At 36.1% G+C, this 21591-nt stretch overlaps 2 protein-coding genes across 2 annotated transcripts; one reads left to right on the forward strand and one right to left on the reverse strand.

Annotated features, from left to right (window-relative positions):
• The first annotated feature begins 10 nt into the window (after positions 1-10).
• Positions 11-18079, forward strand: LOC128220028 (mitochondrial intermediate peptidase-like). Its single transcript, XM_052928270.1, has 20 exons — positions 11-142; positions 3621-3803; positions 4799-4972; positions 5440-5528; positions 6245-6392; positions 7099-7217; positions 8172-8235; positions 8553-8709; positions 9021-9069; positions 9447-9537; positions 10124-10176; positions 10442-10589; positions 12234-12311; positions 13013-13217; positions 14186-14256; positions 14643-14741; positions 15065-15199; positions 15697-15818; positions 16404-16477; positions 16855-18079. The coding sequence occupies exons 2-20, from the start codon at positions 3633-3635 to the stop codon at positions 16965-16967; spliced, it is 2160 nt and encodes a 719-aa protein (XP_052784230.1). The 5' UTR covers positions 11-142; positions 3621-3632; the 3' UTR covers positions 16968-18079.
• LOC128220029 (uncharacterized) lies at positions 17692-21299 on the reverse strand. Its single transcript, XM_052928271.1, has one exon. The coding sequence runs from the start codon at positions 20749-20751 to the stop codon at positions 18856-18858; it is 1896 nt and encodes a 631-aa protein (XP_052784231.1). The 5' UTR covers positions 20752-21299; the 3' UTR covers positions 17692-18855.
• Positions 21300-21591: the final 292 nt, after the last annotated feature.

Raw genomic sequence — 21591 nt, forward strand, 5'->3', positions numbered from 1 at the left:
TTTTGGGAAACCCCAACCGAAATGGCAAATGGTTACCAGTCTGGAATTTCAGAATACGAGATTCAAGATGGCGGCGCCCTTGGAGAAATGCACTTCTTAATATTCCTCACTGAAATATCGAGAATATACAAAGTTTTCTTTGGTATGACATGGTTTTTGCATCTCATATGGTTTATTTATTCAAATTTAGAGAGTATTTAACTATGTCATTGCATTGTCAGGACGCTTTTCCAAGGATGTCGGAAGCATCGTACCACGTCAATATCGTACCACTTCAATATCGTACCATTCTTGGAAATTTCGTACCATATATCACTATAATTATTTAAGAAGGTGTTATTACGGTCATTAAAGGAGGCAATAGGGTACCTAGAATGGTGTGAAAAATGGCTCTCAAATCAACAAAGTGATTAGTCTAAAATAATAGACGTGTTATACGTGGTTCTTCTAAACGGATTTGTGCAAAAACAGCGGGGAGGGGGGGGGGGGGGGGTTATAAATGATGCAAAGATATTTTGCACAAAACAAGCTTTAAATGCATTAAAACACAGGATTTACCTTTCCAATTAAATGAAACTTAACTTACACAGACTAACAATTAAATTATGCCAACTCCTACCATTTTCGTTCACCAGTGTGATGATGCTATGTGAGATTAGATTAGATTTCTATGTTAGATTTATCAAGATCTAACCTCTGATAAATGTGTATGTCTGCGACAAACTTTAGATAGACCTCGTAAATACAATCATAACAACTCGGCAGTCTCCGAGGTGTTCCGATTGTTGTAAAACTGTGAACAGCAGCCTTGTAGGTGCCCTTCATGTATATATCTCGTTATGTTTTGACAGTATGAAATAAAAAAACAAAAAACAAAAACACATCAAACTCATAATTATTCATTGGATAATTATTTATTTATTTTTGTACGGAACTAATATAAATTAACATTATCTTGTAATATTTCTTGTTTTTATGATATTTTATTGAAGCAATATGCTTTAGCCCGATCTGAAAAACAGCCAATTTTTGGTACCGTATTATATCATGCATAGGACGCACTTTTTTACCCCCAATTCTCGTCTTAAAAATTTGCTGCGTCCTTTCTATGCTTTAGAATTTCATTTGGGGTTTTTCCAAGTCCTTTTCAGGTCGAAAACATCGGACCAGGGAAGAACGCAGTAATAGTAAGTATCTGTACTGAGTCACCGAAGAGAACAACTGACATAGGTAAAATCACGCAAGTTGACACACGCAGAAATATATTGAATGTTTACTTTAAAATGATTTATTGAGAAATAAATTGAAAACAAACACGAGTGTTTACTTTTTTACAAAAGGGACGCTACTCATAAAAACTCGATATGAGTCAGCACTTTATCTGGTTGAGTTATAACAGCAACGGAAAATCGGGTAAGGAGGTAAATATCAATTAATCGTTGTTCATGATTTTAATGTTTCGATATTTTACAAAACATTTTGTTGTATGTTACTGTTTTAAAAATTTAATAAAGGAATGTGCATAACGCAAAGTATCATTATTCTCAATATCAAACCTTTTCAAATGTGCCAAGGTGTGAAAAACACCCGCTGTCTGTCATTAGAAAAACATCAATAGAACAAACTATTGCGATGGTAATACCGTATGGTTGTTTGTTCGCACTTTACCGGACGTGCCTTCCGCTGGCAAGGCTAATTACCGACATGCATTAATTATGCCGACATGCTTTAATCAGCGCAGCGACAAGCCTTATCAAAACAATCATTAGTTTTGACAATACACAGTTTTGCAACGGTTGACTGTCAGTCAGAAGGCATGTCGGGACTATTGCAACGGTTGCAACGGTGACTGTCAGTCAGAAGGCGTGTCGGGACTATTACGGCATTTGTATAAGTCTTATACCGTGAAATCATTAATGTTCGTGGGCATGAAATTTCGTGGATTGCCGAAAAAAAACAATTTCGTGGGTACTTGAATTGGTGGATTTTCATTTTTGAAAAAAAAAATGTGATCGACTCTTCGTCTGCATAATATCCACGCGCTGGCCCGTGATTTTCGTCTTCTACGTCACTCGGTTTATGACACTCGCTAATGTGGTATGACATGCCAATTAGTGCATATACCCATGTCACTTATCGATTTAATTGGGAATAAAGGTAATAAAAGAAGATGTACTCTGATCATAAAAACAGATAGGGGAAGCCATTGAATGCCAATTAAGAATTTTGCAAACGGTGAAAACACCGAAAAGGTGCGTATATTGTCACGTTCGGTGCTTAGTAACCTTCAATGTACTAGTAATCGATTAATTATTTCATTAGATAAAAAAATCGAGTATGGACACTCATCACGCACATCTTGTAAACTTGGAGATTTTCATTAACAGCACACGTTTAAACACGTGCTTATAACTGTCATTTGCTGCATAAAACACATTTAATTGATTTGGTTCATTATTTGTTAAAGGCAGTTATAATATATTAACAGAATAATGATCGTAAGTTATACAGTGAGACAGGTTTTAACACTGTATACTGCGACCTTTGTAAATAATATACAAGAGTATGTACGTAACAAGGCAATTGAAAAAGTGAATGAAGGGTTTATATTTCGTGGGATCTTGAATTCGTGGATCACCCAACCTGCGAAAACCACGAACATTAATGCCCCACGAACATTAATGATTTCACAGTAATATACGTGAATATTCTCAAAATGTCAAGACATATATCATTGTTGTGTACGCTGATAATTATCGAAATACACAAGACAGTTATCGAAATATGCCTTATATCCAATTTTTTGTTTGTTTTTTACTTCAGTATATGTTATAAATACTTTACCAACCAATTTTTCGGCTCCGATTTTGACATTTTTCCGCTGCGTCCTATCATATATATTAATGGTTTTTACCCGTTTTCTCAACTATTTTTTTGCCTGCGTCCTATCTATGCTCGCGTCCTATACATGATATAATACGGTACACAACAATTTGTATGTGAAGGATTTGCCATACCAAACCGCTTGCTCCCTCAGTGTAATGAAGGCTAGCCTCAATATGTTTTAATGAAAGTAAAAATATTTACATATTTAAAAATATTTATACATATATTCAAAGAAATACAAGTGAAATGATATAAGCATGTATTAATACAATTAAAAAATTTAAAGTATAAATAAACCATTGATAAATAAAAGCATAATAAACTTTTTTCGAATAGGATATAATTTATATATAGAGAGAGAGCAAACATAAATTCAAATTTAACATTTTATTTATCAATGAAATTTTCACAATTTTGTGTGTTAAATTAATTATACTTACTTATGTTTAAACACAAACACCAAATTTCATTGAAACAACATGAACTTATCATTCAATTTATAATTATAAATATTGTCACTTATTCAAACATATAATGATATCTTAATATGGTATGATCTCTCCAGCCAGATGGTACAAAGTCTCGTGGTATGCTGTTACAGTAGTGCACCAAAGTCTCCGTTATTCATGTTCCAATGTATTGGATTTTTTTTATTTTAACGCTCATCTCAGACATCTGTTTATTTGGTAGCAGATATATTTTCATATAATTGTTTCAAACAAGTGTGATTTCAGCCTGACCTAAAGATGCGGCTATCCTGTCTTCGGCGGTTGTGCCACAGTTCTGTGACTTGGCGTCATCTGACAACATACCACCAAGCCTATCGCCGTGTGTCCACACTGTCACCACTGTCTGCAGCCTTCAATACAAAACGAACAAAATTGTTCAACTTTAAATTCAGGGAATCAAAAAATGTGGTTAGTTTGTGATGAAACATAATCCACTAGGCACTGACTGAGTTATACTTGAATATTTATACACATATATTTTAAATCAAGGCTTGTATTCACGGGCTATTTTTATGGTATTTTGGGAACGAAAATTCGCCTTCAAAATTGGATGATTTTTAAGGGCTTTGTAAACTGGGAATGTAAAATTCCAGAGGTAGCTTTTAAAAAAATTGAATTCTGCATTAAAGAATTTCTATATTTGGAATCACTGCCAGAGTCAGAACACATGTACACTGTAATATGTATGAATGTACCGAGAGGATAGCAGACCTCACAAAAACACAATAAACCCTGAAAAAAGAACTTAAGAATGCCTAAGATAATTCAAGTGTTACTAAGCTTTTCAACAAAATAGAGCATTTTCTGTCATCTTTTTAAATGATCAGTAGTAATGGATCTGTAATTTGAACTGTTGATGAAGTTTTATCATTGTAACAAGCATTTTGTTCATGCTGCATGCACTATTTTTACGCTATAAAATGTCAGTGAGTACCTGGAAACAATAAACAACAAAGTTTCAGATAATTGGTTATGTCTTAAAGCTGCACTCTCACAGATTTACCGTTTTTACAACCTTTTTTTTGTCTTGGAATGAGCAAATGTTTGTGTAAAAATCTGCAAACCAGTGATAAAAAGACTGCTGACATAAAATCAGATCGCATATTTTAATATTTCAGTTCCAAAATGATTGTTTTTTGGCTAAAACCATTACTAGCAGTTAAACAAAAATGCATAAAACATAAATTTTTGAACTTAAATATAAAATCTGCAATCAAATGTTTCGACATCAGTCTTATATGACTGGTTTACATCCATTTTCGCATAAATTGGCTCGTTCCTAGACAAAAAATAATAAAGTTGTCAAGCCGTTTGATCTGTGAGAGTGCAGCTTTAACAAAAAAACAATTTCTCAGCTGATCCAATGAATTTTTATTCTCATTGTACTCATTGTTTTTCTTCAGGGTTTATTCCAAATACCAGAGCTGACCAACAGGACCGGTATAGAGGTCTTGGAGGAAAGATGTGTTGCACAAATAATGGCTTTGAGGCAGGAGGTGTCCAGCCCGGATAGGAAGAGGAAACTGGTGGTTGTGCTGGATGAGATGTCCGACAGTATCTGCAGAGTGGCTGATATGGTGGGTACTCATACACGACCAGGTTTCTAATTGGGGTTGTGAAATGTAACTTGAAGTGGTCATAATGAATACCCAGTAGTTGTTCTGTATTTAGGCCTAAAAGGTTGTGGGTTTCATCCCCACCAGTAATTCCTTTTCATGGCCTCTAAAAAGGACACAAGACCTGGTTTCTACCAAGTAAACAGGCTCAAGGCAATTCATATCTGCAGCAGACCAGCCTCACAATTGAGCTTAAATAAATAATAATGAACTTAAAGATAAGTAGGGGTTGTCTTTGTATTTATGAAATATTTCTTCCTCTGAACTTGAATGCATGAAATGCCACTGGCATACAAACCATATATGTTGGCTCCTGAATCTATTGCCAAATTTCAGTAAAATTATATTTTTTTATGAAAATTGCTTTAAAATTTAAGTAAATGACAACAGACTAATATAATATCTAATATGTGTGTACTGTTTGACAGCTGGAGTTTCTGAGATTTGCTCACCCCAATGTTGATTTCCGTGATGCTGCAGAGGCATCGATCATCAGGCTTCTACACCATGTAGAAACGTAAGTGATCTCACTTGTGTCGTACAGCAGTGTTTATTCCCACCATTCTGGGAATGGATCGGAGCTTTTTGATTGGGAAAAATGCATATTTTATTACTAAAATTTGGAGTAACGAACTTGTCCAGATATGAACAAGAATGTTTTGAAAAGTGTACAAAAAGGCTAAATCTATTGCTTGGTTTGGTACATAAAATACAAAGATAGTGTTAATATCATTTCAATCTGAGCTGGAGGCTTGTTGAACGAACAAAATTATTAATACTGACAACCAGTGTCTATATGCAGTTATTGAGTTATTGCACTAACATGACAATTTACATTTCAACTCCGTTAATCCGAAGTCATCGAGACCGAGATAAAATCTTTGGTGTACAATAAATTGGAATAACAATGATAAGAAGTTGTTAATGTGTTCACAAATTATTGTGCTCAATGTCATTCTTTAACAAGGGCTAATTGTGCTTCATTATTGCCTTTAGCCAATGTATGGTGTGAAATTGATAAATAGGTGTGAAAAACTGAAACGGTACCATGGTTTTTACTTCAAAATAGCGATAGAATCGAAATCGCAATTTTGGTTTATTGATGGAATTAAACATTTTAAACAAATATTAAACAAAGACAGTAAAATCGGAACAAAAATAAAGTAGAAATAACAAAATATTCATATTAACCGTGTTCTGATTAACCGTGTTTTAATGTGAAACTACATTCAGGTTAAATGTAGATGTGGGAATCTATGAAGCTCTGCAGCTGGTGCTTGCTGATGGTGATGTAACCGAGATGACGGAGATGGACAAGCGCGTCATTAAACTGTTTATGTTGGACATGGAACAGAGTGGCATTCACCTCGACCAAGAAACGGTACAAACACTTAAGTGAAGTTTTTATATGATTTGAAGTTTTTAAAACCTATGAAAATTTACTGCCTATATCTTAAAATAAATAAATAGAAATATCCTAAAATATAATTAAGTATGGAAATTGATAAAAATGATTCATCTTGCTGCACATCTTGAGTCTTATACACTGACATTATTTTTCTCTTGTGACCCATTCTTCTTCAACATGTTCATCTCCTGAATGCATTCAGATTACCCGCTAAGTATTGTGTTCACAAAACTGTGCTTGCGACTGGCAGATCTTTGCTCAGAATATGTGGTATTGAAATATAGGACGCGAGGGATGCTTTTTAATGGTGAATGCACTTATACGGTTTTCATATCACTATGGTAGGAATATTAGAAATATTAATACCTGGAAGATTGTGTGATGTTTTCAGGGGTGAACTCAAAATTGGAAAAAAGTATGGCATTTCACGTCAATTTTAGAATTTCGATTTCCAAGTGTTTGTTCTAAGAATCCCTATCGAATGAATTAAGTCTATAAAAATGACATTTGATTCTGTGTTAGTTCTGTTAAAATACCTGGCTTTTTTGGATTTTTCATGGTCATTTCAGATTTTTTTTAGGTAAGATTCATTTGGTATTGGGCTGATATTCAGCCCCTACAAAAGGGTTAAAAAAAACTGATCTTGGTGCTTTATAGTTTTATGGTTGATGTTTTTCAGCGTGAGAAGTATGTTAAAATCACCAATGAGCTGGTACGAATTACAAGCAACTTCTCACGAGGAGCACATGAGCCCACTCCCGTCATGAAATTTGACCTACCAAAGGACATCACCAATATGTAAGGTTCTTAATTAGTACCTTAGTATGTGGACTCAATGCTAAGTGCATGAGCTCTATATTCGCATATTATTTTTATAACCAAATGCCGTTATTGAATTGAGGTAATGATGTGTTATATTATAAGTTACGGGGTTAGTAGGTGTAGGCTTCGCTCTCAACAGATATGGTTTTCTTTTCCCCGTATATCCCATATCGGGTCACCTACTTACCCCGTAATGTATATATTACGTTGACAATCTGGTTACATGTTTAAATATTTCATTTATTCATCAGAATCGGAAAATAGACGTCAATTTGGTACCATATAAATTTGGTGTCCCAATATGGAAATATATGGGGTCACAACGTGACCAGTCATTGACCAATGGCATTGCGTCATTTTTGTTGGAGGCGTGATATACTTATTTATATCAAGATATCAAGCAGTCACATACTCATTAGGATTAATCTGTTTGGTCACGTCAACTGTAGCATCATTGTCACACTTTTTATTTCCAATCAATAACTTTTGAACATCATGATGTAGTATTAAAACTTGTTGTGCACATTGGTCATGATTTTGTGTTCAGTAGGTCAAAGGTCAAGGTCATTGTGACCTGTAGATATAAATATCAAGAGCTTTTCTCTTAGTGTAAGAAAAAGTAACAGGTATTGGTTATGGTGCTCATTAACGACGACCACAGGTGTCCAGGTGGAGGATTAAAGAAATGTATTTTGGGGGTGGTTTCCAGACACACACAAATACTTGTGTTATTGTACTTAGCTTGAATTTTAAATAACTATGAAAAAAATATTTCCTTTCCATAGATACTGGTATTGTTATTTAATTAATATGTCATTATGTAAAAGAAAAAAATATTGTGTAGACTTTATGATTTACTTAATGTGTTAGTAAGGTAGGTGTCCTGGTTGGACTTGCATTATTGAAATAAGATTTTTGTAAATATTTCAGATATGGCTTTAGTGGAACAAGTACAAATGTGAACGCCATTAAAACAAACAGTGAATATGAAACAGTAAGTTACTGGGATTAGCAGCTTCCAATGTCACAAATGATTCGCTGCTTTTTTTGTTGCCTGCAAAGCATGGCATACACAGGGATTACTTTGTTGGACACTTTGAAAGAGTTATTACACTTCCATTTAGGCTCAAATACTTTTGAACAACTAGGTGCAGGGCCTTCAAACTTGGAGTGCATATTCGTTAAAGCCAGTTTATGACCCTTATTTTTTTTAAGGTCAATAGGTTAAAAGTCTTTGAAAATATTACTGGATAAAGTAAGGGCACTGGCGACGAGTAAGCTTATAGATAAGCTACAACATGTTACCTTCAGGTTCGTGAGGCTTCATACCGTGTATACCTGTACCCCAACCCCCACCAGGAGACCCTGCTACAGGATATGTTAGAAGGACGTCGCCTTATAGCTAAACTCTGCGGATTTCCCAGTTTTGCACACAGGGCCCTTGATGGGACGCTCATCCAAACTCCAGGTACTGGTTATATATTGTAAAACATGATAACAGAGGTAATGCCCTAATCATGATATGGACCATTTCAGCAATGATCATCATACTTTGCATGAAACAAAACTTTACATTAGTTTGATGCCTCTGTGAATCATCTAGTCTAAGTGAAATTGTATCTAGTCTTAGTGTTTTCATAAACATGTATGATCTTCTGTAGGCTTCAGATCTGTTTTGGTAGGTATCAAAAGTTGGAGCCATGTTGTTATTTCTTCCCTATTTTGGTAAAATGATATAGTTCTATTGTAGTTTGTTCATGAATTTTTTAATAATTTCAGAAAATGCTATGCTGTTTTTAGAGTCTATGGCAGAAAATGTCAGAGAAGGGTGAGTATTTTTAGTTTCAAAAGTCATTTAGTAAAATCAAGATTAAGATAGAAATTTGGCTTTAATACTGAAATAACTTCAAATAAGCTATTTAAGCTTTTATAGCTTAAGAACTTTGGAGAAATTGGGGCCATATGTAACAGGTTGCAGTGTTTGAAATGCATGTTTGTTTCCCGAGGCTGTAAAAGCCCAAATGAAAACAGTTATGTCATGAGTGGAACAGTAATAATAAAAATTAATTCCCTCATCTAATTTATCTCTCATCTTTCTGCAATATTCTATTATTAACTACTATTTTAGATGTTGACCTATACAATAAATAATGTTATAAATGAAACATAGAAGATGAGTTAGTCTACAAAGTCCGGTTGTTTCAGTGCGGCAAAAGAGTATCAAACAATGCACGGTCATAAACAACAGTTGAAGGGCCTAGAATATCGCCATCAGCAGGAATTAGTGAAACATGATGTAAGTAAATGTTCAACCGCATAAAAAAAATAGTTTTCAGGCTTGAAAATAAAAAATATCGGCTACCAGGAGTACCAGCCATGGAAGAGACGTCAGACCTGCTAATTTTACTAAGCAAAGTTTGTTAATTAGCTTGTCTGTTGTTGGCCTTGTTTACGTGCAAAATCTTCCAACCTTAGCCGTAGTTGAAAAACAACATGTAAGAATGACGTTTGGTACATATGTTGAAAGAGATAGTAAAGGTCCATTACTTTGGCTTTTATAATTGTTAAGATACGCCCCTTGTTACTCTGAGGAAAGAACAGACAAACACAGGCATGTTCTCTGCCGGGCTCATGTTAGAAGCCAAAATTTTTGTAAGAAATCAGGCTTGTTGATGCAATAGTCTCATTTTGTTGATCAAACTACTTGTAATAAAGTACACAAAACACCAGCTTATAAAGTTATCAAGAGTTATATTGCCAATGTTTGCATATTAAAATTAAATATCAAAAGGCATAAAAAAAATCTCTTTAAGAATTATCAGATCCCCGTCTTTGATAATAAAGCTGTAACATTGTAAGAATATGTGCATTTGTATTTTCAGAACATCATGCCCTGGGACACTTCATTCTTCACAAGCCTAGCAAAGCAATCTTTGTACGTGGAATTTTTATCTTTTCAGTCACATTTTTATCTATCAATGCACTTTTTAAGCCTAATTAAAGCATTATGATAAAGATATGCATGTATTCGTCATCTTGGAAGTTAATTACATTCAAGTATTAAACATGTTACATCAAAATCGCATTTGAAATACCACTTATTTGTGTAGTTTCATACATTCATCATTAACATGTGTTGTCCAATGACCTCTCAATCTAAGTAGTATCCCTTATTTTTATACTTAAACTGTGTGTGGCAGGTTTTCTGATAGTGAGGTGATGGAATATTTCTCGCTTGGTAACGCCATGGAAGGGTTGAGTACACTGTTCCAGGGCTTGTTTGGCATCACACTGGAAAACATGCAGCCAGGGGCAGGGGAACTGTGGCATGATGAGGTCTATAAGCTGGTATGTATTCCTCAGTTATAACAGTCTATAAACTGGTACGTATTCCTGACATGACAGGGTCTATAAACTGCAACATATTCCGCAGCCATGTCAGGGTTTATAAACTGGTACATATTTCTCGGTCTTAATAGGATTTATAAACTTGTATTTCTCTGACATGCCAGGGACTAGAAACTGGTATTTCTCTGACATGACAGGGACTATAAACTGGTATTTCTCTGACATGACAGGGACTATAAACTGGTATTTCTCTGACATGACAGGGACTTTAAACTGAAATTTCTCTGATGTAACAGGAATTCGAAACTTGTATTTCTCTGACATGACAGGGACTAGAAACTGGTATTGCTCTGATATGGCAGGGACTAGAAACTGGTATTTCTCTGGCATGACAGGGACAGCAATCTGGTATTTCTCTGACATGACTGAGACAAAAATCTGGTATTTCTCTGGCATGACAGGGACTGCAAACTGGTATTGCTCTGACATGACAGGGACTAAAATCTGATATTTCTCTTACGTGACAGGGACTGTAAGTGGTATTTCTCTGATATGACAGGGACGTTTAACTGCTATTTCTCTGACATGACAGGGACTATAAACTGGTATTTCTCCGACATGACAGGGACTCTAAACTGGTATTTCTCCGACATGACAGGGACTGCAAACTGGTATTGCTCTGACATGACAGGGTCAAAAGGTGGTATTTCTCTTACATGACAGGGTCAAAAGGTGGTATTTCTCTGACATGACAGGGACTATAAACTGGTATTTCTCCGACATGACAGGGTCAAAAGGTGGTATTTCTCTGACATGACAGGGACTATAAACTGGTATTTCTCCGACATGACAGGGACTCTAAACTGGTATTTCTCCGACATGACAGGGACTGCAAACTGGTATTTCTCTGGCATGACAGGGTCAAAAGGTGGTATTTCTCTGACATGACAGGGTCTTTCAAGTGATATTTCTCTGACATGACAGGGTCTTTTAAGTGGTATTTCTCTGACATGACAGGGTCAAAAGGTGGTATTTCTCTGACATGACTGGGTCTTTTAAGTGGTATTTCTCTGATATGACAGGGACTGCAAACTGGTATTTCTCTGACATGACAGGGACTATCAACTGGTATTTCTCTGGCATGACAGGGTCAAAAGGTGGTATTTCTCTGACATGACCGGGTCTTTTAACTGGTATTTCTCTGATGTGACAGGGACTGCAAACTGGTATTTCTCTTACGTGACAGGGACTGCAATCTGGTATTTCTCTTACTTGACAGGGGTTGTGAACTGGTATTTCTGTGGCATGACAGAGTCTATAAACTGGTATTTCTCTGACATGACAGGGTCTATAAGTGGTATACATGTATTGCTCAGATATGAACTGGTCTATAAACTGGTATATCATTTTCATGGATGACAGGGTCTCAGGTATTAAGGGGTCTTTGAACTGGTAGGTTTTTTTCATGGATGACAATGTCTATTAACTTGTACATTTTTGGAGGGGAGTGGGGGTGATCATGGCTTGTTAAATGTGCATAAATGAATTTTAATTAACCTTCAACTCAGTTTTGACATGTAAAACCAATTATGTTTTAAGAATTTATCTTACATAAAGACATTTATATCAATCCTTTTGTTGCAGGCTGTGACACACGAGAGTGAAGGACTACTGGGCTACATCTACTGTGACTTCTTTGAAAGGAATGAAAAGAATAATCAGGTAGTTGCAACTCAATAATGAAAAATAATCAGGTGGTTGCTGACTACTTGTATGTTATCGCTTTTAAAGTTAATTTTCATTTCTGTGTTAATGAAGTTCGAGCCTATGCTGTTATTTAATGTAAATATGAATGTTGTATGACAGTAATTAAAAAGTTTGCAAATCACTGTTTGTACAAATAATGTGTACGAGTGCACTAGATTTTGCAGGATTGTATTCTCCCAGTTAATGGGTGGGTTTGTTAAAATAACTTGATTAAGAGTGTTTTTAAAATAATTTATGTCAGAATGAACTCTTTAAAAGGGTTCTTTCAAGTCACACAGAAAGGATGGCTGATTTTGAATTTCATAGTAAATAAAAATGGAGGCATGATCCACTGCTTAATCATCAGATGCTGATATATCAAATTTCAAAACATTAACATATGAAGAATTTTTCAGTTCATTATCAATGTGGGTTAACTGTTGCAGGATGATACTAACAACTGCCTCAAGTGGTACTTCACCTGAACCATGTGCCATGAGTTACCCCTCACATGTACATTATATTATATTTTCTCTGCCCAGGACAGCCTTTTCACTATCCAGGGGGGTAAACAGCTGCAGGATGGTACTAACAACTTTCTTAAGTGGTGCTTCACCTGAACCATGCGCCCCGAGTTACCCCTCACATGTACATTATATTCTGTTTTCTCTGCCCAGGACAGCCTGTTCACTATCCAGGGAGGTAAACAGCTGCAGGATGGTAAATACCAACTACCTATAGTGGTACTTCACCTGAATCTGCACCGCCCGTCATCCGGTACACCTTGCCTGCTGTCGCCTAGCAACCTGGATAACCTCTTTCACGAGTTTGGCCATGCAATGCATGCGATGCTTGGGCGCCAACAGTACCAACATGTTACAGGTGAGTATGAGTGGGTTTATTATGTATCTTAAGATTATTTGTCAAAGTTGCCAAATTTTAAGCTTTTAAAAAGGCAGTTACTTTATTCTGGCAGTTTGTATTACTGAATTATACTTTTCCGGTGGTTTATAGAGATTTATCAATAAAAAAAAAGAAGATAATTCATATTAAACCGTGAACTTAAATGTTTTTTACTGTTTTGTAATTTTACCCCCCTCTTACTTCCAAATCAAATGTAAGCACGCTCTGTGCAGGATCACAATTTCAACATTGTCCTCATACGATTTAGTGCACTTTTCTAAAAACTACATCAAGTGCTGTGCCATCATACTCTATCTTTCATATTATATAATTTTTGCCCATTTATTATGCGACTTAGAAATTCTGGTTAAGGTCTTGCATGTTAGCACACATAGGATAATATCTCAGCAACCACTTGATGAATTGCATTGAGACTTTATACAATGGTATTTAACCACCCAACCTAATTGAATAATCAATTTAGATAAATGTGTTTTGCAAATAATGGCCCTTTATTATTACACTTAAAAATTCTGGTTAAAATTTTGCTTGTAACCACATTTATGTTAATATCTCCGCACATCATGTATTGCATTGAAATCTAATCTAACAGTGATCCATGCATGTTTCGCCAAAACTTTTCAATCCTTACACTGAAAAGCGGCAGAATAGTTGAGCGCGCTGTCTCTGTGACAGCTCTTGTTTTTTTCATATCCATTTAAGGCATATAATAAACAGAATATACAAAAAATCTGTGTAAGATGGCAATATATTTCACCTCGTGAATACCAAAGTAAATATTTGACTCATGTCTACACCACCTCAAGATGGATTATTGTGTTCATATACATTGCTATCTTACACTCAATCAAACAATTATCCCTCTATTTCTTTAAGCTTGTGTTATCATATATTGTACTATGTTTATTTTTTATTTTCTCACCCAGGGACAAGGTGTCCTTTAGATTTTGCTGAAGTACCATCAGTTCTGATGGAATACTTTGCCTCAGATCCAAGGGTAATATTATAGACTAGTATAATTATTTCTTATACTGACCTTCAAATTATCTATCGCAAAACAAATTTATTAGGAAACTTTAGTCTTTGCTAATATATATAAATTAATTATATATAGTTGGTAAATTTCCATTTAAGTTTTCAAATCTTGATTTTGATTTCTTAAAGGTTCATATTAAACAGGTTAATGTCGAAAGTTCAGCACAGGATTAAGCATCTAATTAAATAATGATTTCGGAAATTAATTTTTAATCTTCTTCTGTGAATACTTTATAAATCAAACATCCTGAAGTGAGTTGCCTGTCATTAAAAGACAATGGTGCGTCTTGATGGTAAGGCTCTCTGTAATGATTGTTGTAGCTGATATGTATTCTGTTACATTGGCAGGTCTTGAAGACATTTGCGCGCCATTACAGGACAGGAGAACCCCTGGACAGCGATATTCTGCGGAACGTCTGTCGCAGCAAGAAACTCTTCCTATACTCTGTAAGTGCACGATCACACATTTGCGGATAGTTTCATCTGTGTACCACGATATGGCACATGGTCTAACATGTAGTTAAAATTTCACAGTCATTATTCAACTGTAATCCACATCCTATTTATTTATTGGTTTGAACGACTATTTGATATCATTTTAACCAAATTATATCTCTATTCAGCCGTTTATTTAATTACTAACATGTATTTACTGAATTGTATGTTAACTTGTTACTTTTAAATACGATGTTAGCTAACATGTAAGGTACTATACAACTATCGCACTATCTATCAGATTCAGTTATAAAGCTGTTGAACTCTGTTGCTAGGACACACAGCAGCAGATATTCTACTCTATAATGGACCTGGTGTTCCATGGGCCGGACTTTTCCCCTCGTACACCGATACAGATTCTCGAGGAAGTGCAGAATCAATACTATGGCATACCATACGTGAATAACACTGTAAATACACTTTATATCGATTATTGAACATGTATATCTACATGTACTTTAACATTGATAAAGTTGTGACTTTAAGGTTCCTGAGTTTCATTCAGTATGTAAGTGCATTTATATCGTATATTATACATGTATATATGGATATCTACATTTACTTAAACATTGATAAAGTTCTGATTTCAAGTTCCCGAGTTACATACATTATGTAAGTGCGTTTATCAGATTATATCTGGTACTATAGTCATGGTGTTAAACAAAGTATGTCATAAAACAGCAGCAAGTACTACTACCACATTGACTACCTCCTTGGTATAAAGCATAATCTTCAAAAAAAAAATGTTATGACGGGACGTGGCTATTGCAGGCATGGCATGAAAGCTTCAGTCCCTTTTCAGGATGGGAGAGTAAAAACTTAACCCAAGTTTCCTAACCTTAATTCATATTAAGTATTCATTTTAATATTCATTTGACGGTATGATAACTCTCCATTGGTATTGCAGGCGTGGCATCAGAGATTCAGCCATCTACCGGGGTATGGCAGCAAGTACTACTCCTACCAGGTGTCACGCTCCATAGCTTCCAAGATCTGGAGACAAATGTTTAAAAAAGACCCCTTCAGCAGGTAATGTGTCTTAGAGATGCTGTGTACATCAGGGTACTAGAATGTTTGCAATTTTTTCTTCTCTTTGACCAGAAACTTATAACATGTATCTATATGTGTAAGAACATATGTAAATGTATATTTTCTAATATTGAATATATGTACATATTTGTATACACCCCTTCATAGAAAGGGACATATCATAGATTCATCAGTGGTATGCGTGCAGACGGCATCTAGTATGTTGTTTGATCAATAACTTTAGAAGCTTTTGTCCAGTCGTCACCAAAATTGTCAATATATGTATGGGTATCATATTTTTGACAAGTTTGATAACCAGTCATATTGCTCGAGTTAACCTTTAATCATGGAAATTACCTAATATCAGTCTTGTCTGATCAATAACTTTAGAAGCATTTGTCCAATCATCACCAAATTTGGCCAGAACGTGTATGAGCATAATATATGTTAAACATAATTTTGTTGTTGCAAATGTGAAACTTTATATAAAAAATACAGAAATAACTTGAATATAATGAATAGCAATATATCACGTAATGTTAATTGCCAAACTTCTTAAATTCCCACAATATTTGTGTATTATAGAGAAAATGGTGAGAAGTATCGACACCAGATGTTGGCGTATGGGGGAGCCAAACACCCTTCAGAGCTCATACAAGGTCAGTGTAAACATGCTGTCTGTCTTGGCATAGTTCAGTGTGTGTATACCACGTGATAAACTACGTCATAAAGTACGGCGTAGACTGCGCTATGTTTCATTTAAAATGGTAAAGAAATAGGAAAGTTATCTTTGTTTAAAGTCTTCATTCGAAGCAATATATTGCCTTCCAACGTAACATTTTTGACGCAATTTATCACGTGGTATACACACACTGATAGTTGTGGATGTCATTGATACATGTATTTTGTCCTGGAGATCATCATAAATAATGGTACAAAATTGTTGTTGATGCTGTAATATAATGTAGAAAATTTAAGATTAAATTAATGATAAAGTGGCCTCTAGTATGATGTAAAGTTTATGTTCTTGTTTTAGATCTTCTTGGAGAGACCCCAACTATTGAAATGCTGGTGAAGTCCCTGTCGGAGGATCTACATACACGGAATATCACTGCATCACCACTGTTGGTTATGAGACCCCAGAATTGATACATTTTCCTTCATTAAATATGTACAGCTATATGTTGTCCATACCTACATGTATACAGTCATAATTGACAGTGAGGAAATATTTGATAGGTTGGAACTGGAACTCTTCTACCTCATATTTGCATAAACCACCCTGCATGCTACTGAGGAAAACTGGCCAATTTTCTTGGTGAGGTCCCAGAGCTGGGCCAAGTACCCTTGCCTTATGCCACAACTAGTTATTCCTTCATGGGGATGTCCAATATTCTACTCAACATCGATATTTTCAGCCATAATATATAGCCTTCTGGCAAACTCACATACTGTTTGATTTACATGATTTTTATCATAATAAGCATGCAGATGTTACTGAATGTAGATGTTTTGTAGAAGTTGATAAAAAAACATTACCTTTATTTTGTTTATGTGGTTATACATGTGCCTGCTAGATGAATGTCAGTCATCCTGGCGAAAGTGACCAAACCCTCATTGGAATTTGTGTTGTGTGCCAGTTGTTGCATATTTCACTTGATCACAACCTTAAAACTGGAATTATATACTTACACATGTGTGAATAATGATTTTTTTTTGTGACAGCTGTTCATTCTGATCAAGAGTAATTTCAACATACATGTACAGTGTACATGTGTTTGAGAGCACCAACTTGGTAATGGACTTCATAAAAATATCTGGCTTTTTGTAGAATTCATAGTTCATTGGAAATATCTCAGGCATAATCATTACATTAATTGATTCACCTTTATTTCTGATATGTTATGGGCTACATGTATCTTGTAGAACAGACTAAGAAACAATACTTAAATAGTGAGCATTGGGACTATTCCGCATCATTTATATACACGCATCTGCCAAACAAATGTATATGGATACAATATGTCACAACAAATGAATCATTTCTAAATCCCATTTTAGTTCCTAAAATGTTCTAGTAGCTAATGCACAGTACCAGAGCTTGAATGTAGGTGTTAGTTTTGAGTTTGGTTCGTGTTACAGGAGCACTGAGCCAATTATGCCATAGTGATTGTTGTTTTATAGATGGTTTATACCCATGAGGTTTTTGTATTTGTTGTACAATACACAAAGATAAAAAGAATAAATACTCCAATAATTAACTACCAGTTCTTATTTTAATGGTGCTGTGTAAGGAATCACATCTTATTGTGTCTCAGCCAAAAAAATCAATGAATACAAGGTATTACGCTGATCATAATTATCCCTTAGGCTGCTGATGGCGATTTTAAAGGCTTTGCACACAGCTTGGAACCAAACTCGGCGTCTGGTCAGGTTCCAAGCTGTTTGCCACTCGGTCAATATATCCCAAAAGTTTTAAGTAAATTGAAAGAAATTTAGAATAAACCAGACGACATTTTTGAGCAGACGGCAATTTACCCAGCATGCAAAGTGTTATTAAACATGCGTCTTTCTGCCAACGCTACCTTCGTGATATTGCACATTGTGACTTGAATATTGCCAGCATGTTGACCTGGCATTTGTTTTCAATCTTCAATAAACAGACATTCTTTAAATATCCTCATTGTCAACATATCGCTTATACAGTGTACGTGTGCACCATATAGATACGCTATTCATTGTCTAGTATGTCCAACAAATCAAACATAAAACAAATGGAGGATACGAAGTTAACTGTCGATCATCATTGAGTATTGTTACCATATGAACGCAAAGTTATAAACATGAAGTAGAGAATGTAGTTAGTGTGCATCAATTATTCAAGTTTCCTTGACTATTCATGGTGTACAATGTAAATCAAAATTATACCTTACTTAGTCACATATACAATTATAAATGTAGTATAGAAACACAAACTATACAAAATACAAAATTATTGCGTAAATATAGTTAGAGACATCAATACAAGTTGATTGATTCACTCAAAAATGAACACATGCACGAGATCCGAAGGTGCATCTTCAGTGACCACCAAACAATCCTTGAAGCCGTCTAGCGCCCAGGGATGATGGATCGGATCTCGTGATTTCAGCGTCTCGACCTCGCCCTGTCCATCCTCGCGGAATGATACAATCTCATTACGGCTCCGCAGTGTCGTAAACACTCGTCCTCGGAAACACGTGACGTCAGCAAGTTGATGCTTCAGCCTCCGCGACCATAAGAGCATTTTGTTGCGGCCAAAACAGCTGATTTCATTCCGGCGACGATTACGAATGACAACTTTCCCATCGCTTGTTGCTGCCAAACGATCTGGAAATGACCGACGTCGACTGGATTGGTAAAGCGTTTCTCGTTGACGTGACCCGTCCCCCGTGTTGACTTGCGTATCAAGTATGTCCACGCGGCGACTCAATATGCTCGACACTGCCAGGCGTTCCGCCATATGTGACGTCAGACCGATGTACTCCGTATCGGTGTCGATTGTTCGGACAATCTCTAACACTGGGTCGGTGGACGCTATGACAATCTTCGGCACGTCCCATAATGATACAGCTACGTCACTAGATTCCCGAAGCGTTGCCACTTGGTGGGGCTCGTATTCGAGCTCTAATTCATTCAGAAACTTCCCCTCAGGAATCTTGTACTTTTTCAGCCGTTTGTTTGTCTGGTCCACTAGAACTACAGCGGTTGTTCCTAGCATGGCAACCCCAGAGAGCATACATTTGTCCTCGCACGCACTTTTTGCACTAAATGTTATTTGTTGACAGAGATTAACTTTGTCGTTTTCAAGGCAGTCAAAATCTTCAAAGTTTCCCGTTTCCGTCACCATCACGTATTCTTTGTCATTAGGTTCTTGGTCAATTTCTTCCATAGTCAGAAATTCACCAGGCAAAGAGTTTTTTAGCCCTGACACGAAAACGTCCAACACATTCAAGTCACTTTCTACATACATCATGAGCGATCCCGATTTCACTTTTTGTGACAGCTCAGTGATGTTTTTTTGAAGCTCAGAAGAATCTACGCAAAGATTAGAAATGACTTTCAGAGTTTGATTAGGATTCAAATCGGCAGTGTCCTCATCAAATGCCTTTACTCTGGCTACAATGTTTTCTTGCAGAGTACGGATTTCAGAAATCGTTTGATCCCGGTCAAGGGATTCTTTGGCTTTTACACGAAGGCTTTGTATGCGCTGTTTAAATGCCCTATAAATATCATCGAAACTTTGTTCAATGTCGTTTATACATTTCTGTGCTTCATCAAACAAACTTTTCACCGTTTTTGCCTTGTCACTGGGAGAGTCGAAGAGCATTGAAGCATCAGAAACCTGCTGAGCCACGAGACTTTTCAGGGCATTCAGCCTTTTATTGATTACTATTCTAGCAGAAGAACATTCACATACAGGTCGCTTGTGGTTTTCTTTGGCGCATTCCGAGCATATAACAACTTCATGCTTGGGGCAATAGGTATCAATGTTTTTGTCTCGATGGCGTGCGCATGCGCAAAAAGACTCGTCTCGTTTCAGTTCTTCGGGTATTGTCCCTGGAGTAGTTTCTTTTAGGCATTCATTGTCGCTGCTATCGATGTCCACAGAGGTGAGGCCGATCGCCTGCAGAATTGAGATCGTCACTGTATCGTTCGAAAGAGAGTTGATCATGTCGTTCACGTCAATGTTAGCAGAAATATCGTTGGCATCTCTGCATACCGGACATTCAAACCAGTCTCTCTGTTTTCGGACAATTCGGATGTAACCTTCCAAACATTTAGCACAAAATGAATGTCCACACTGTAACATCTTCGGATCAGTAAATATGTTCCAACATATCGTACATGTTAGGTAATCCGACGTTAGGTTCTTTATTTTCCTGTCGGCCATTTTGCATTAATTACACCTATAATATTCAGCAATAAGTACTCCTAAGTAACATATCAGAGTAAAATGTTTAACATCAGAACAGGAATATTGATAACAATTTCATTACCACACATGATTAATCACATGACGAGATTGTGATAGTTAGATAGTGCTAGTAGATAATGTATGTTTAAACACGACAATCGTGGGTATTTCGAAATTGTTTTAGAGCCTGTCATGCACGGTGTACTGACTGGTTTACATTTAACTCACTTAATAAAGGCGTCCCTATTAAAGTGCTTTAGGTTAGCTATAGTGTCCGCGTATTAAAACTATTGCTTCTTTAACTATTTACTATGTACGTTTACAAACCAGGAAGTAATGTTAGTACAGCAGTCGCTAGGAACGCACAAACCATATCATATCTCGTATTTATAAGGAGTATGTACGCCTTAGAAAACAATTAACGAGAATCTAAACGTACATGTAGAGTACATGGAAATCAAATACTTTGAGTAAGTAAGTGTATTAAAAAAATGAAAACAATATTTATATATCAATAAACAATACAATCGGAACACCTCGGCCAGTATCCAACAGGAAATGACGTAGCTTGCCGGAGATGGCCGAGTTGTTACGATTGTAAACAATAGTGTAAGTTTGGCTGAAAACTACAAAATCTCGTGAGGGACATCCGGCTTCAAGACACAAAGTAGACGGTGATAAGAGCCACAGTGTGATGATGGTCTGGAAGATTGGGTTTGGTTACAGCCCAAAAGCGGTTGAATGACCTCCGGCTTGGCTTTCGAAGAGCCCGTCTGTTTTTTGTTTTGTTTTTTTATAATGAATGCGCTTGTCTGT

Source organism: Mya arenaria, chromosome 15 (assembly GCF_026914265.1).
Source record: "Mya arenaria isolate MELC-2E11 chromosome 15, ASM2691426v1".
NCBI classification, from domain to species: Eukaryota; Metazoa; Mollusca; class Bivalvia; order Myida; family Myidae; genus Mya; species Mya arenaria.

Excerpts from the sequence above, each read along its gene's own strand:
- LOC128220028 (XM_052928270.1), top strand. The coding sequence starts at position 3,633 with ATGCGGCTATCCTGTCTTCGGCGGTTGTGCCACAGTTCTGTGACTTGG. Across the intron at positions 9,538-10,123 it reads AGGAATTAGTGAAACATGAT|AACATCATGCCCTGGGACAC; the intron begins GTAAGTAAATGT and ends TTGTATTTTCAG. Across the intron at positions 14,742-15,064 it reads AGAAACTCTTCCTATACTCT|GACACACAGCAGCAGATATT; the intron begins GTAAGTGCACGA and ends CTCTGTTGCTAG.
- LOC128220029 (XM_052928271.1), bottom strand. The coding sequence starts at position 20,751 with ATGGCCGACAGGAAAATAAAGAACCTAACGTCGGATTACCTAACATGT.